Raw genomic sequence first — 12,874 nt, 5'->3', positions numbered from 1 at the left:
GGAATAATCTCAGGAATAAACGAACTAAATGATTATCTAGTCTCAGAAGAACCAGACATAATGGGAATCGTAGAAACCAAATTAAAGTACACCCTAACACCCCACACTGTGGGACAAGGTGTATACAACTGTTGGACAAAGAATAGAAAGAACAAACAGGGCGTAGGTGTTCTAATATTGACTAAGAAAGATTTGAGTGTAACAAAAATAACTGAAGGAAAATACAATGTAGAATCAATTATAGTACAAGTCGAAGGTAAACAAATGAAGAAAAGAAAATTTGTAGTGGTATATGTACCTCCTAAAACACAAGCCTGGACAGAAAGGGATCATTCCGAGTTACTAGAAGATACAAAGGATGAATTAATTGAAACACTGAAAGATGGAGGAAATACAGTAATTATGGGTGACTTTAATTCAAAAGAAATATGCTGGGAAGAAATGACAGTGAAGGGGGGAGAGAAACACTGGGGCAATGTACTCCTTGACTTGACCATTGAATACACAATGATCCAGTGGATTAAAGAAAATACTAGATACAGAGGAAATGAAGAACCCTCAAAATTGGACTTAATACTTACGACAGAACCTGAGATTATTGAAAAAATTGATTATAAAACTCCGATAGGAAAAAGTGACCACGTACTAATTGAAATGGAATTGAAAGAACAAATGGACCAAATCAAAAATGATAAACATAAAATAGGAAGACCTATGTATAACAAAACAAACTTTGAGAAACTTAAAACATTCTTTCACAATGCAAACTGGGGAAAAATTCCAAAACGAAGATACAGGGATAGAAGAAAAATGGAACATACTAAAAGAAATTTATAATGAAGGAGTGAACAAATATGTACCACAACAAAAAATGGAAAAGGCATACATAAAGAGCTGCTACAACAAAAGATGTAGTGAAGCTAAGGAAAAAAGAGACAAAGCTTGGAAAAAGTGGAAAAGAGATAAGAAACAAAGCAAATGGCAAACATACATCAAACTAAGAAACGAATATGTAAAAATACACAGAGATGAAAAGAGGAATTATGAAAAAAGGATAATAGACAAATGTAAGGAAGAACCCAAACTATTTTACAAATATGTAAATGGAAAACTGAAAAACAAACAAGAAATAGAAAAACTGCGCCAAGATAAAAAGGAATATACAGAAGAACTGGAAATGGCTGAAATTATGAACAACCACTTCAGATCAGTATTCACAATAGAAAACTCGCCTAACAGTGTAGATAGAGAGAATTATCCCCAGCAATGAAAGAAATAAACGTAACACAAAAAGAAATCAGTGATCAAATTAAATCCCTTGATGTCAGAAAATCACATGGCCCATACGGGCCCATACAGGAAGAATTAACTGATAAAATACATAATATAATTAAATCCTCACTTAAAGAAGGAAAAGTACCATTGGACTGGAAAAAGGCAAACATTGTACCAATTTATAAGGGAGGTGATAAAGAAGATCCATCTAACTACAGACCGGTCTCACTAACAAGCACAATAGCAAAAATTTGTGAAAGAGTTGTCAATAACAGATGGTTTTAATACCTGGAAGAAAAATCTATACTGAACCCAAATCAATTTGGATTCAGACAAGGGAGATTATGTACAACAAATCTGATCTGCTTTTACTCAAGATTAGTAGACATAATACAAGAAAGAGATGGATGGGCGGACTGTGCTTTCCTGGACCTGCAAAAGGCATTCGATAAGGTACCTCATAAGAAATTAATAAATAAGATAGAATCAAAGGGTGGAATCAGAGGAAAATTATTGGAATGGATGGAAGACTTCCTGATTGGGGGGAAATTGAGAGTTGTAATTAGAGAAAAATTCTCCAACTGGGAAGAAGTAAAAAGCGGTGTCCCGCAAGAATCGTTACTGGCCCCGATCATGTTCGCCGTATACACTAATGACATGAATGAAGGCGTGGAGTGCTATATGAATTTTTTTGCAGATGCAAAATTACTTAAAAAGGTAAAAACGGAAGAGGATTGCAACTCATTGCAACAAGATCTGGACACGATATGGAATTGGACTCAAAAGTGGGAAGTGAAATTTAATATAAAGAAATGCAGTATAATGGAATTTGGAAAGAGTAAAAACAGAATATCAAAAGATTACAGAATTGGAGAAGAAAAAAAAAAAAGCAAACTCTGAAAAAGATCTTGGAGTGATGATTGGAAAGGACATGAAACCTGATAAGCATATAAATAAAATATTCGGAGAAACCTACAACTTATTGAGGTCAATCAAAGTGGTATTTACTTATATGGATGAAGAAATGATAAAGAAAATACTAACTACACTAATAAGACCAAAACTTGAGTACGCAGCATCACTTTGGACACCCAGCACCAAAAAGAATATTAAGAAACTAGAAAGATTACAAAGAGCGACAACCAAACTAGCACTGACTCTCGCCGAACTAACATATGAGCAAAGACTATCCAAACTGAACCTACCAACACTGGAACAAAGAAGAGAAAGAGGAGATTTGCTGACTATCTACAGAATAATGAAAGGAATGGAAGTTTTAGACAGGAACGACCTGTTAGTGTGGGACAACGGTAAAACGAGGGGACAACGGTAAAACAAGGGGACACCGGTAAAATGAGAGGACACGGAAAAAACTTAAAAAAGATAGCTATAGAAAAAACTTGAAAAGGAACAGTTTCCCACACAGAGTGATTAATACATGGAACAAATTAGACAACAAAACAGTATGTGCAAACACTATACAAGATTTTAAGATAAAACTTGATGCGGAGAGATACAAAGACGGTCACCACGAGCATAGCTCCCCTCCCGTATATTACAACTAAGTAAATAGGAAGCCATCAAGATTTCACTTCAACTTCAGACTACTAATGTCTGAGAACAGAAACAAGTAAGTTCTCAGACTGTACAGATGAAATTTGTAAACCATAAATACGGTACTACTTAATTTCTTATATATTTGTGTATTTACTTATTTTTATAATCATTCAGTAATTCTTTAATCGGCTATTCTTTTGTTGATTTGTTTATCTATATATTTGTTCAGTTATTTGTGTATTTATTTATCTAGTTCCTCATATATTTATTTGTTCATCTTTTTATTTACCTCTTTACTCATTTATCTATTCATCTATTTATTTGTTTAATATTTTTAATTGTTTATCTTTTTATCAATCTATTTATTCATTAATTTATTTATCTATTGATGTAAACATCCAACTATTTATCTAATAAGCTATCTATGTGCTGCAACTGTGAGCCTTAGACATATGCATACACTGCAGATGTCTCAAGTGAAGACAAAACACACTAAGAGCAATTAAGAATTCTTATCCAACTTTCATTGACTAGACTATAAATGACACAAATTGTATTGGAAGCCGTTTATTATGCTTGTTTGTTTGAATTCACTGATATAAAGTTTATTTAGTATCTCCAAACCAAAATTCTATCTGTATTTTGATAGTCTCTACCCAAGTGACCCCCCCCCCAAAAAAAAAAAAAAAAAAAAAAATTATAGAGCTTTCAGGGTATCAAGGCGTTATGTCAAAACAAGGGTGGCCTATATTTCGGACGTGATTTTTTGTTAAGCTCTGAATAGATTATTTGGGGGATTTTGCATGTTAAAGTACTTTATATTTTTGGATTATGGTGAAAAAGTTCGCTTTGTAAAATGTTTTTCCTCTTTTTGCCAATATTATACCTGATACTCCTGGACTACACATACATACATATACTGTACATTGATAAGGCCTAGACTAGAGTATGCGGCGACATTGTGGTCCCCCAGTACCAAAAAGAATATAAAGAAAATATTCCAAAGAGCAGCTACAAAAATGGCACCTGCACTTGCAAACCTATCATACGAGGAGAGATTGGATAAACTGGAGTTACTGACACAGGAGCAAAGAAGAGAGAGAGGTGACCTATTGACCATCTACAGAATCATGTAAGGCACAGAGATACTTGATAGAGAGGACTTACTTAACTGGGACAAGAGAAACACAAGAGGACATGGAAAGAAAATAAAAAAACATAGCTATAGAAGAGAACTGAAGAAAAACAGTTTTCAACATAGAGTTTTGGACACTTGGAACAAACTGGATAATGAAATAGTATGCACAAAAACCATTCATGAGTTTAAAAGCAAACTAGACACTGCGTGATACAATGGCGGGACACCACGAGCATAGCTCCCCTTCCCGCAAAATACAACTAGGTAAAGACCAAGGCTTTTTCCCCCTTACAAGGGAGGTAGCCAAAGAGAAAAAGGCATAAAATCATTCCCACCCATTCCATCCCTAAATACACTCCACTCCCCTCCACCCTCCCCCCTATCTTAGCACCTCCTGGATGATGGGTCATCCCTGCACCTTGTCCACTGCCCTGGGCCAGAGGCAGTGTCGCAAGTTACAGCACATCCACAGCAAGGCTGCCTCATTAAATCAGCGATCCCCCCTCTCCATTCCCCCATTCTACATAAAATGGACTACACACGCAATAGAAAAGGAATGCAGAACATTAGTGACATCATGTCGCTTGCCTCTGACCAGCCTCAATGGAAATACGATCATATTTATTTCAAATTTATTTTTCCTCATTCTGCATTAAATATCTGCATTTTCACTTGTGCTGCCATATCATGGAGTGAATACATGCATTTTCATACAAATATCTTTATCAGATAATTTTGGCAATGAACATTAATTAAAAAAACAGTTCCAGTGATATCTACCAAGGCAAGCTTCCATAGATACTGAAATGGCACCTCGCAGGTTTCAATCCCGGGACCCTCAGGACGCAGCCCACTGAAAAACCACATGAGAAAAAGCACGGTGCTGCTGAGATTCGAACTTGGATCTGCTGATACGGTGTCAGCCATGTGTGCCATCATACCACAGTGTCATGCACTCATCTAAGGTAATTAGTACCATACATATTTCATATCAATACTTTATGTTATAGACCATAATACTGTACTGTATATTGCAAGGTTATAATGTTAATGTTACATACATACATATATACACCAAAGGCTTTTTTCCCCCCTTGTAAGGGAGGTAGCCAAAAACAAAGGCATAAAAACTACTCCCACCCATTCCATCCCCATCACACTCCACTCACCTCTGCCCTCTCTCTTATCTTGGCACCTCCTGGATGACGGGTCATCCCTGCATCACGCCCACTGCCCTGGGTCAGAAGCAGTGTCACAAGACACAGCACATCCACAGCAAGGCTGCTTCATTAATTCGACAAACCCCCTCTCCATTCCCTCATGCAGAAAAGAAGATGGGGAGAAATCCCTTCAGACTCCGTCAAATTATTTCTCGGACATACTCCCTCACCCTCATTCCCTACCCATTCCACCTCATGCATCACAACATCATTCATATACAATCATTCTCCATTCACCCCTGTCTTCTGTCCTCTCCTGTCCTTCCTCAACAAACATTCCCCTCTTTCCCAAAGCCCCTTTTACCCCATCCATCCATCTCATCCTAGGTCGATCCCTCATGTTCATTCCTTCCACACCTCTTTTACTAATCTTTCTTCACTCATTCTTCCCATGCATCCAAACCATCCCAATACTCTTTCATCAACCCCATCTCCCAATTCCCTTTCCACCCCCGTTCTCCTCTTCACCTCATTTCTCACACTATCCAGCCTAGCAACCCCTATCATACTTCTCAGAGACCTCATCTCAAACACATTCAAACTCCTCCTCTCTTCCTCCCTTACGTTCCATGTTTCTGCCCTGTACAGTGCTGTCGCCATAATCACTCCTTCATACAATCTCCTCCTAGCATCCATTCCCAAATTTCTATTTAATTGTCTCCTGATGTCATCCAGGTCTGTCCTGTTTGGAATAATTATAAGCACATTGTCCACGTACCTGAGCCATATTGGCCTCCTTCCTATGATATGAGAGTAGTGGTCCTTCTCTTGGACCTCCATGAAGAGGCAAGCAGCCACGGCACTCAGAGGTGACCCCATTGCTAGGCCACTGTGCTGAAGAAACTCTTCTCCCTCAAAGGTGAATGAACCAAAGTTTACACACATGGATACCAGCTTCATGAAGTCTCCCCTGGGCAGCGGCAACTCCTCCTTGTCCACGTTGATGACCACTCTCCACACTGCCTCCAAAGCGCCATCTATGGGAATTTGTGTGAATAAGGACTTGACATCATAACTGGCCATTTTCATGCACCTCATGCTTATCCCCTTTAATCTGCGCAGCAGGTCCTCTGAGTTTCTTAGATGAGACCCACTTATGGATCCCATGGCTCTGGATAGGGGCTTGGCCAAAACTTTTGCTAGTCATTTATTTTTCCTCACTCTGTGTTAAGTATCTGTGTTTTCACTTGCGCTACTATTTCATGGAGTGAATATAAGCATTTTCATACAAATACCTTTATCAGATCATTTTGGCAATGAATACTAATTCAAAGAACAAGAGTTCCAGTGACATCTACCAAGGCGAGCTTCCATAGATACTAGAATGGCACCTCCCAGGTTTCGAACTCAGGACCCTCGGGATGCAGCCCAGTGACTCTAACCACTGAACCACCAGAACATGAAAAAAGAGAAAAAATCAAAAGCACGGCACCACCGAGATTTAAACTCAGATCTGCTGATACAGTGTCAGCCATGTGTGCCATCACACCACAGCACCATGCACTCATCTAAGGTAATTAGAACCATATATATTTCATATCAATACAGCAGAGACTTCAACAAAAACTCTTATGGATAAGGTAACCAGGGCATTTGTTTTGTGACTTTATGTTATAGACCATAATACTGTATATTGCAAGGTTATAATGTTAATTTACATACATACATGTACCAAAGGCTTTTTCCCCCCCTTGTAAGGGAGGTAGCCAAAAAACAAAGGCATAAAAACTACTCCCACCCATTCCATCCCCATCACACTCCACTCACCTCCGCCCTCTTCCCTTCCTCTTATCTTGGCACCTCCTGGATGACGGGTCATCCCTGTATCTCGCCCACTGCCCCGGATCAGTAGTGTCACAAGACACAGCACATTCACAGCAAGGCTGCTTCAATAATTCGGCAAACCCCCTCTCCATCCCCTCATGTAGAAAAGAAGATGGGGAGAAATCCCTTCGGACTGTGTCAAATTATTTCTCATACATACACCCTCACCCCCCATCCCCCACCCATTCCACCTCATGCATCACATCATTCATATACAACAATTCTCCATTCACCCCTGTCTTCTGTCCTCTCCTGTCCTTCCTCAACAAACATTCCCCTCTTCCCAAAGCCCCTTTTACCCCATCCATCCATCTCATCCTAGGTCGATCCCTCATGTTCACTCCTTCCACATCTCTTTTACTAATCTTTCTTCACTCATTCTTTCCATGCATCCAAACCATCCCAATACTCTTTAATCTACCCTATCTCCCAACTCCCTTTCCACCCCTGTTCTCCTCTTCACCTCCTCATTTCTCACTCTATCCAGCCTAGTAACTCCTATCATACTTCTCAGAGACTTCATCTCAAACACATTCAAACTCCTCCTCTCTTCCTCCCTTATGTTCCATGTGCCTGTCCTGTACAGTGCTATCAGCACAATCACTCCTTCATACAATCTCCTCCTAGCATCCATTCCCAAATTTCTATTTTTGCTTCTGTATTATTTAACAGACTTAATATTAAATTTTTAAATGTAATGTTAAGTCTGTTAAATGATACAGAAGCAAAAATACACCTTCAACACTGGACAAAAGATAAATCGATTCCTATTGAGGCTGCACATACCTGCTATCTCTCCAGCGAGGCATCTTGGGGTCAGAGAGAAGCAACATGACATCATCAATCCTTGACATTTGTTTTCTATGGCGTGCAAGAAGATATACGGCTTCATTGGTAAATAGAGTGATATAAAAACAGCAAGATGAATAGTATTAATGTAGACATTTATAGGAATGACAAAATAGGGAGTATGAAAGAGAAGAGTGGAAGAGCCAAGGAAGAAAGGCAATGAATTGCTTGATGAAAACAGGGACCGCAAATCTTAGCAGTTGTGGACACGTCTTTATGTGAAGGCATTAGAACTGTCATTGGATGTAACACTTTATACTTGTCTATATCTATCTGCATTGATCTACCTTACTACCTATGTATTTACCTAAGCATATCTACCTATTTACACACCTAACTATGAATATAGGCATGTGTATGTATGTATTTACCTAGTTGTATTTTGCAGAAGAAGAGCTATGCTCATAGTGACCCACAGTTATATCTTTTTGCATCCATGTATCTATTACTCTGTGTGGAAAGCTGTTCTTTTTCAAATCTCTTCTGTAACTGTCCTTCTTAAGTTTCTTCTCATGTCCTCAACTATTTCTTCTGTCCCATTTAAGTAGATCATCCCTGTCAAGGATTTCCATCCCTTTCATAAGGCTGTAGAATGTAGATGGTTATCAAATCACCTCTTTCTCTTCTTTGCTCCAGAGTTAGTAAGTTTAGTTTGTCCAATCTTTGTTTGTATGTCAACTTGCTAAGTGTTGTTGCCATCTTTATTAATACTCTTTGAATTCTTTCTAGTTTCTTTATGTTTTTATTGTACTGGGTGTCCATAGTGATGCTGCATATCTAAATTTGGTCTTATCAGTGTAACTAGTATTCTCTTTACCATTTCCTTGTCCATGTAGTCAAAGGCCACTTTCATTGCCCTTGTTAAATTGTAAGTTTCTCCAACTATTTTGTTTACATGTTTGTCTGGGGACATGTCGTTTGAGATAATTACTACTAGGTTTCTAAGTTTACTTTTGTTAACTTCCTTTGTTCCAATTTTGTATTGACCAGATATTCTATTTTTACTTTTTCCAAATTCCATTATATTACATTTCTTAATGTTGAAATTCACTTCATTCTTTATATTCCATTTCCAGACTTTGTCCAGGTCTTCTTGAAAAGATTTGCAATCTTCTTCTTTACTTACTCTCTTTAATACTTTTGCATCATCTGCAAAGAAGTTTATATAACATTCAATCCTTCATCCATGTCGTTTATATAAACAGTAAACATTATCAGACCAACACGGAGCCTTGGGGGTCTCCAATTATCTTGCTCACCCAATCTGAGTTCTTTTCTTTAAGTACCACTCTCATTTTTCTTCCTTTCAAGAAGTCTTTCATCCATTCCAATAATTTCCCCTGTATTCCAGCTAATGTTTCAATTTTTCCTAGTAGCTTTTTGTGTGGTATTTTGTCAAAAGCTGTTGGTAAGTCCAGGATGGCACAGCCTGCCCAACCATCTCTTCTATTATATCTACCAATCGTGAGTAAAAGCATACTAAGTTTGTAGTACATGATCTTCCATTGTAAATCATAATTGGTTGGGGTTTAGTATTTTGTTCTCTTCCAAGTGTTTAGTCCATTTATTTTTGATAACTTTCACATATTTTTGAAATTGTGCTTGTAAGGGATACTGGTCTATAGTTTTTTTGGATTTTATTTATCTCCTCCCTTATATATTGGTACAATATTTGCATTTTCCCAGTCTTGTGGTACTTTTCCTTCTTTGAGTGAGAAGTCAATTATCTTGTGTATTTTATCCGTGACTTGATCAATGCATTCTTTTAATATCTAGTTCACTATTCCGTCTGGCCCATGTGACTTTCTGACATCAAAGTTCTTTATCTGGTCCCTTATTTCTTTTTGTGTCACCGTTGTATGTATGTATTTATTTACCTAGTTGTATTATACGGGAAGGGAGCTATGCTCGTGGTAACCTGTCTTTGTATCTCTCAGCATCAAGTTCTTTTCTTAAAATCTTGTATAGTGTTTGCACACACTGTTTCGTTGTCTAATTTATTTCATGAATCTATCACTCTGTGTGGGAAGCTGTTCCTTTTTAAATTTCTTCTGTAACTATCTTTTTTAGTTTCTTTTCGTGTCCTCTCTTTTTACTGTTGTCCCGTACTAACAAGTCATCCCTATCTAAAACTTCCATTCCTTTCAATATTCTGTAGATAGTCAGCAGATCACCTCTTTCTCTTCTCTGTTCCAAAGTTGGTTGTTCTAATTTGGACAGTCTTTGCTCATATGTTAGTTCGGAAAGAGTTGGTGCTAGTTTGGTTGTTGCTCTTTGTAACCTTTCTAGTTTTTTAATGTTCTTTTTGGTACTGGGTGTCCAGAGTGCTGTTGCGTACTCGAGTTTTGGTCTTATTAGTGTAGTTAGGATTTTCTTTATCATTTCTTTGTCCAAATAGGCAAACGCTGCCTTGATTGATCTCAATAAATTGTAGGTTTCTCCGAATATTTTGTTAATATGCTTATCTGGTGTCATGTCCTTGCCAATCATCACTCCAAGATCGTTCTCCGAGTTTACTTTTTTTCACCTTTTCTTCACCTATTTCGTAATCTTTTGATATTCTGTTTTTACTCTTTCCGAACTCTATTATACTACATTTCTTTATATTGAATTTTACTTCCCACTTTTGGGTCCAATTCCAGATCTTGTCCAAATCTTGTTGCAATGAGTTGCAGTCTTCCTCCATTTTTACCTTCTTTAGTATCTTTGCATCATCTGCAAAGAAATTCATATAACACTCTACACCTTCATCCATGTCATTAATGTATATGGCAAACATGATTGGGGCCAGTACAGATCCCTGCGGGACACCGCTTTTCACTTCTTCCCAGTTTGAGAATTTTTCTCTAATTACAACTCTCATTTTCCTCCCAATCAGGAGTCTTTCATCCATTCCAATAATTTTCCTCTGATGCCACCTTTTGACTCTAATCTTCTTTATAAGTTTTTTATGTGGTACTTTGTCAAATGCCTTTTGTAGGTCGAGAAAGGCACAGTCTGCCCACCCATCTCTTTCTTGTATTATGTCTATTAATCTTGAGTAGAAGCAGATCAAATTTATTGTACATGATCTCCCTTTTCTGAATCCAAATTGATTTGGATTTAGTATAGTTTTTTCTTTCAGGTGCTTTACCCATCTATTTTTGACAATTCTTTCACAAATTTTTGCTATTGTGCTTGTCAGTGATACCGGTCTGTAATTAGATGGGTCTTCTTTATTACCTCCCTTATAGATTGGTACAATGTTTGCCTTCTTCCAGTCCAGTGGCACTTTTCCTTCTTTAAGTAATACTTTAATCATAATGTATATTTTGTCAGTTAATTCTTCCATACATTCTTTCAGTATCCAGTCTGCAATTCCATCTGGACCATGTGCTTGCATGTATATATGTATGTTTTTTTGTTTGTATGTATACAGACGCTCCTCAACTTACGTTTTAGTTGCGTTCCGAACGGCCGAATGTAAGTTGAAAATGAACGTAAGTTGTTACTGTACTATACATCCGTAAATTCTATTACCGTATCTTATAAAACACCCCTAAATCATTAATTATACACATAACATTGTAAAATACAGTAAACTTCCACTTATCCAAACTCCAAGGAGGATTATAAATGTCCGATTAACAGAAATGTTCGGTTAATCCGACTTTGTATGTTTCATTCCCGTAGAGTTTTATGCTGTAATGTTGTATGCAATATTCGTACCTGTAAACTTAACATACACATGGAAATACTTATAATAGTTCATAAACATATTCTATAGAACTAACTACAAAGTAATGTCGTAACACATTAGTAAATTTCAACAAAAACCAACTGTGTTGGATAAGAAGAAATGAAATAAATAGATTCCATATATTTCGATCACGGGCTGTGATCCTCTTCAGTGGAATACAGAGTAGAGGAGCAAAAGGCATGTCTTATAAACAGTAAAAGAAGAAACATGGATAGGACTCAGGTAGCGTCTAATGCTTTGCGGGGCAGGTCACCCGCCTTTACCAGAGATGGTAGTAATTTGTGGACTGCCCACCATCTCTGGTGAAGGCGGGTGACCTGCCCCACAAAGCATTAGACGCTACCTGAGTCCTATCCATGTTTCTTCTTTTATTGTTTATAAGACATGCCTTTTGCTCCTCTACTCTGTATTCCACTGAAGAGGATCACAGTCCGTGATCGAAATATATGGAATCTATTTATTTCATTTCTTCTTATCCAACACAGTGGGTTTTTGTTGAAAAATATTCTATAGAGTATAAACAGCCGATTAGGTGTAAACATGGAGTGTGCTGCCACCGTGTGAGCACTTAGTGAAGCTTGCGGGTGGCGGAAGAGGCGGCGGGGTGTTTGAATGTTCGGTTGAGATCCAAATACATTCGGTTGAAGCGATGGCTACCGTATTGAGAAAATATTCGGTTAATGCGATTATTCGGTTAAAACACGTTCGGATAAGCGCGAGTTTACTGTAACATTAATTTCAAATAAATTAAATTCAAGCAACATAAATTGAGATGGTGGAGGAGGAGGAGCCAAGGCACGTTCAGTCTGTCATTTGTATCATGTAAACAATGGACGCAGCGTCATGCGTAAGTATCGTTTGAACTACGGAGAGCACGCTAAACTAAAAAATGCACTCAAAAAAAATTACCATTTTTTTTACAGTCAGTTCAAACGTAAAATTGAAAAAACGCAAAACGAATGAACATAATTAGAGGAGCGTCTGTATATATAAGTATGCATGAATGTAATAAAAATGAATGTGTGGCCACAAACATGAATTTAAAGAACAAGAGTTCTGGCAAGCTTTCATAGAAGGTTTCTGTGGGCTGAATGTGAGGTATATGCTTCTAATTCTCCTTCCTTGCATGGCGCCATGGTGTGATGGCACACATGGCTGACACTGTATCAACATATCCAAGTTCGAATCTCGGCAGCACCATGCTTTTGCTTTTTTCTCTCTTTTCATCATGCGGTAGTTCAGTGGTTACGGTTACTGGGCTGCATCCCGAGG

At 37.8% G+C, this 12,874-nt stretch overlaps 1 protein-coding gene across 1 annotated transcript in view; it reads right to left on the bottom strand.

Annotated features, from left to right (window-relative positions):
• LOC143022768 (uncharacterized) overlaps positions 1–6,341 on the bottom strand; it is a 28,493-nt gene extending 22,152 nt beyond the window's left edge. The window contains exon 1 of the mRNA XM_076181115.1: positions 5,909–6,341. Coding sequence (XP_076037230.1) covers positions 5,909–6,297 — 389 coding nt within the window. The 5' untranslated portion in view covers positions 6,298–6,341. The remainder of the gene's footprint in view (positions 1–5,908) is intronic.
• Positions 6,342–12,874: the final 6,533 nt, after the last annotated feature.

Source organism: Oratosquilla oratoria, unplaced genomic scaffold (genome assembly GCF_046742065.1).
Source record: "Oratosquilla oratoria isolate Oo_2021 unplaced genomic scaffold, ASM4674206v1 SCAFFOLD165, whole genome shotgun sequence".
NCBI lineage: Eukaryota > Metazoa > Arthropoda > Malacostraca > Stomatopoda > Squillidae > Oratosquilla > Oratosquilla oratoria.
This window is presented reverse-complemented; position numbering and strand designations above follow the sequence as displayed.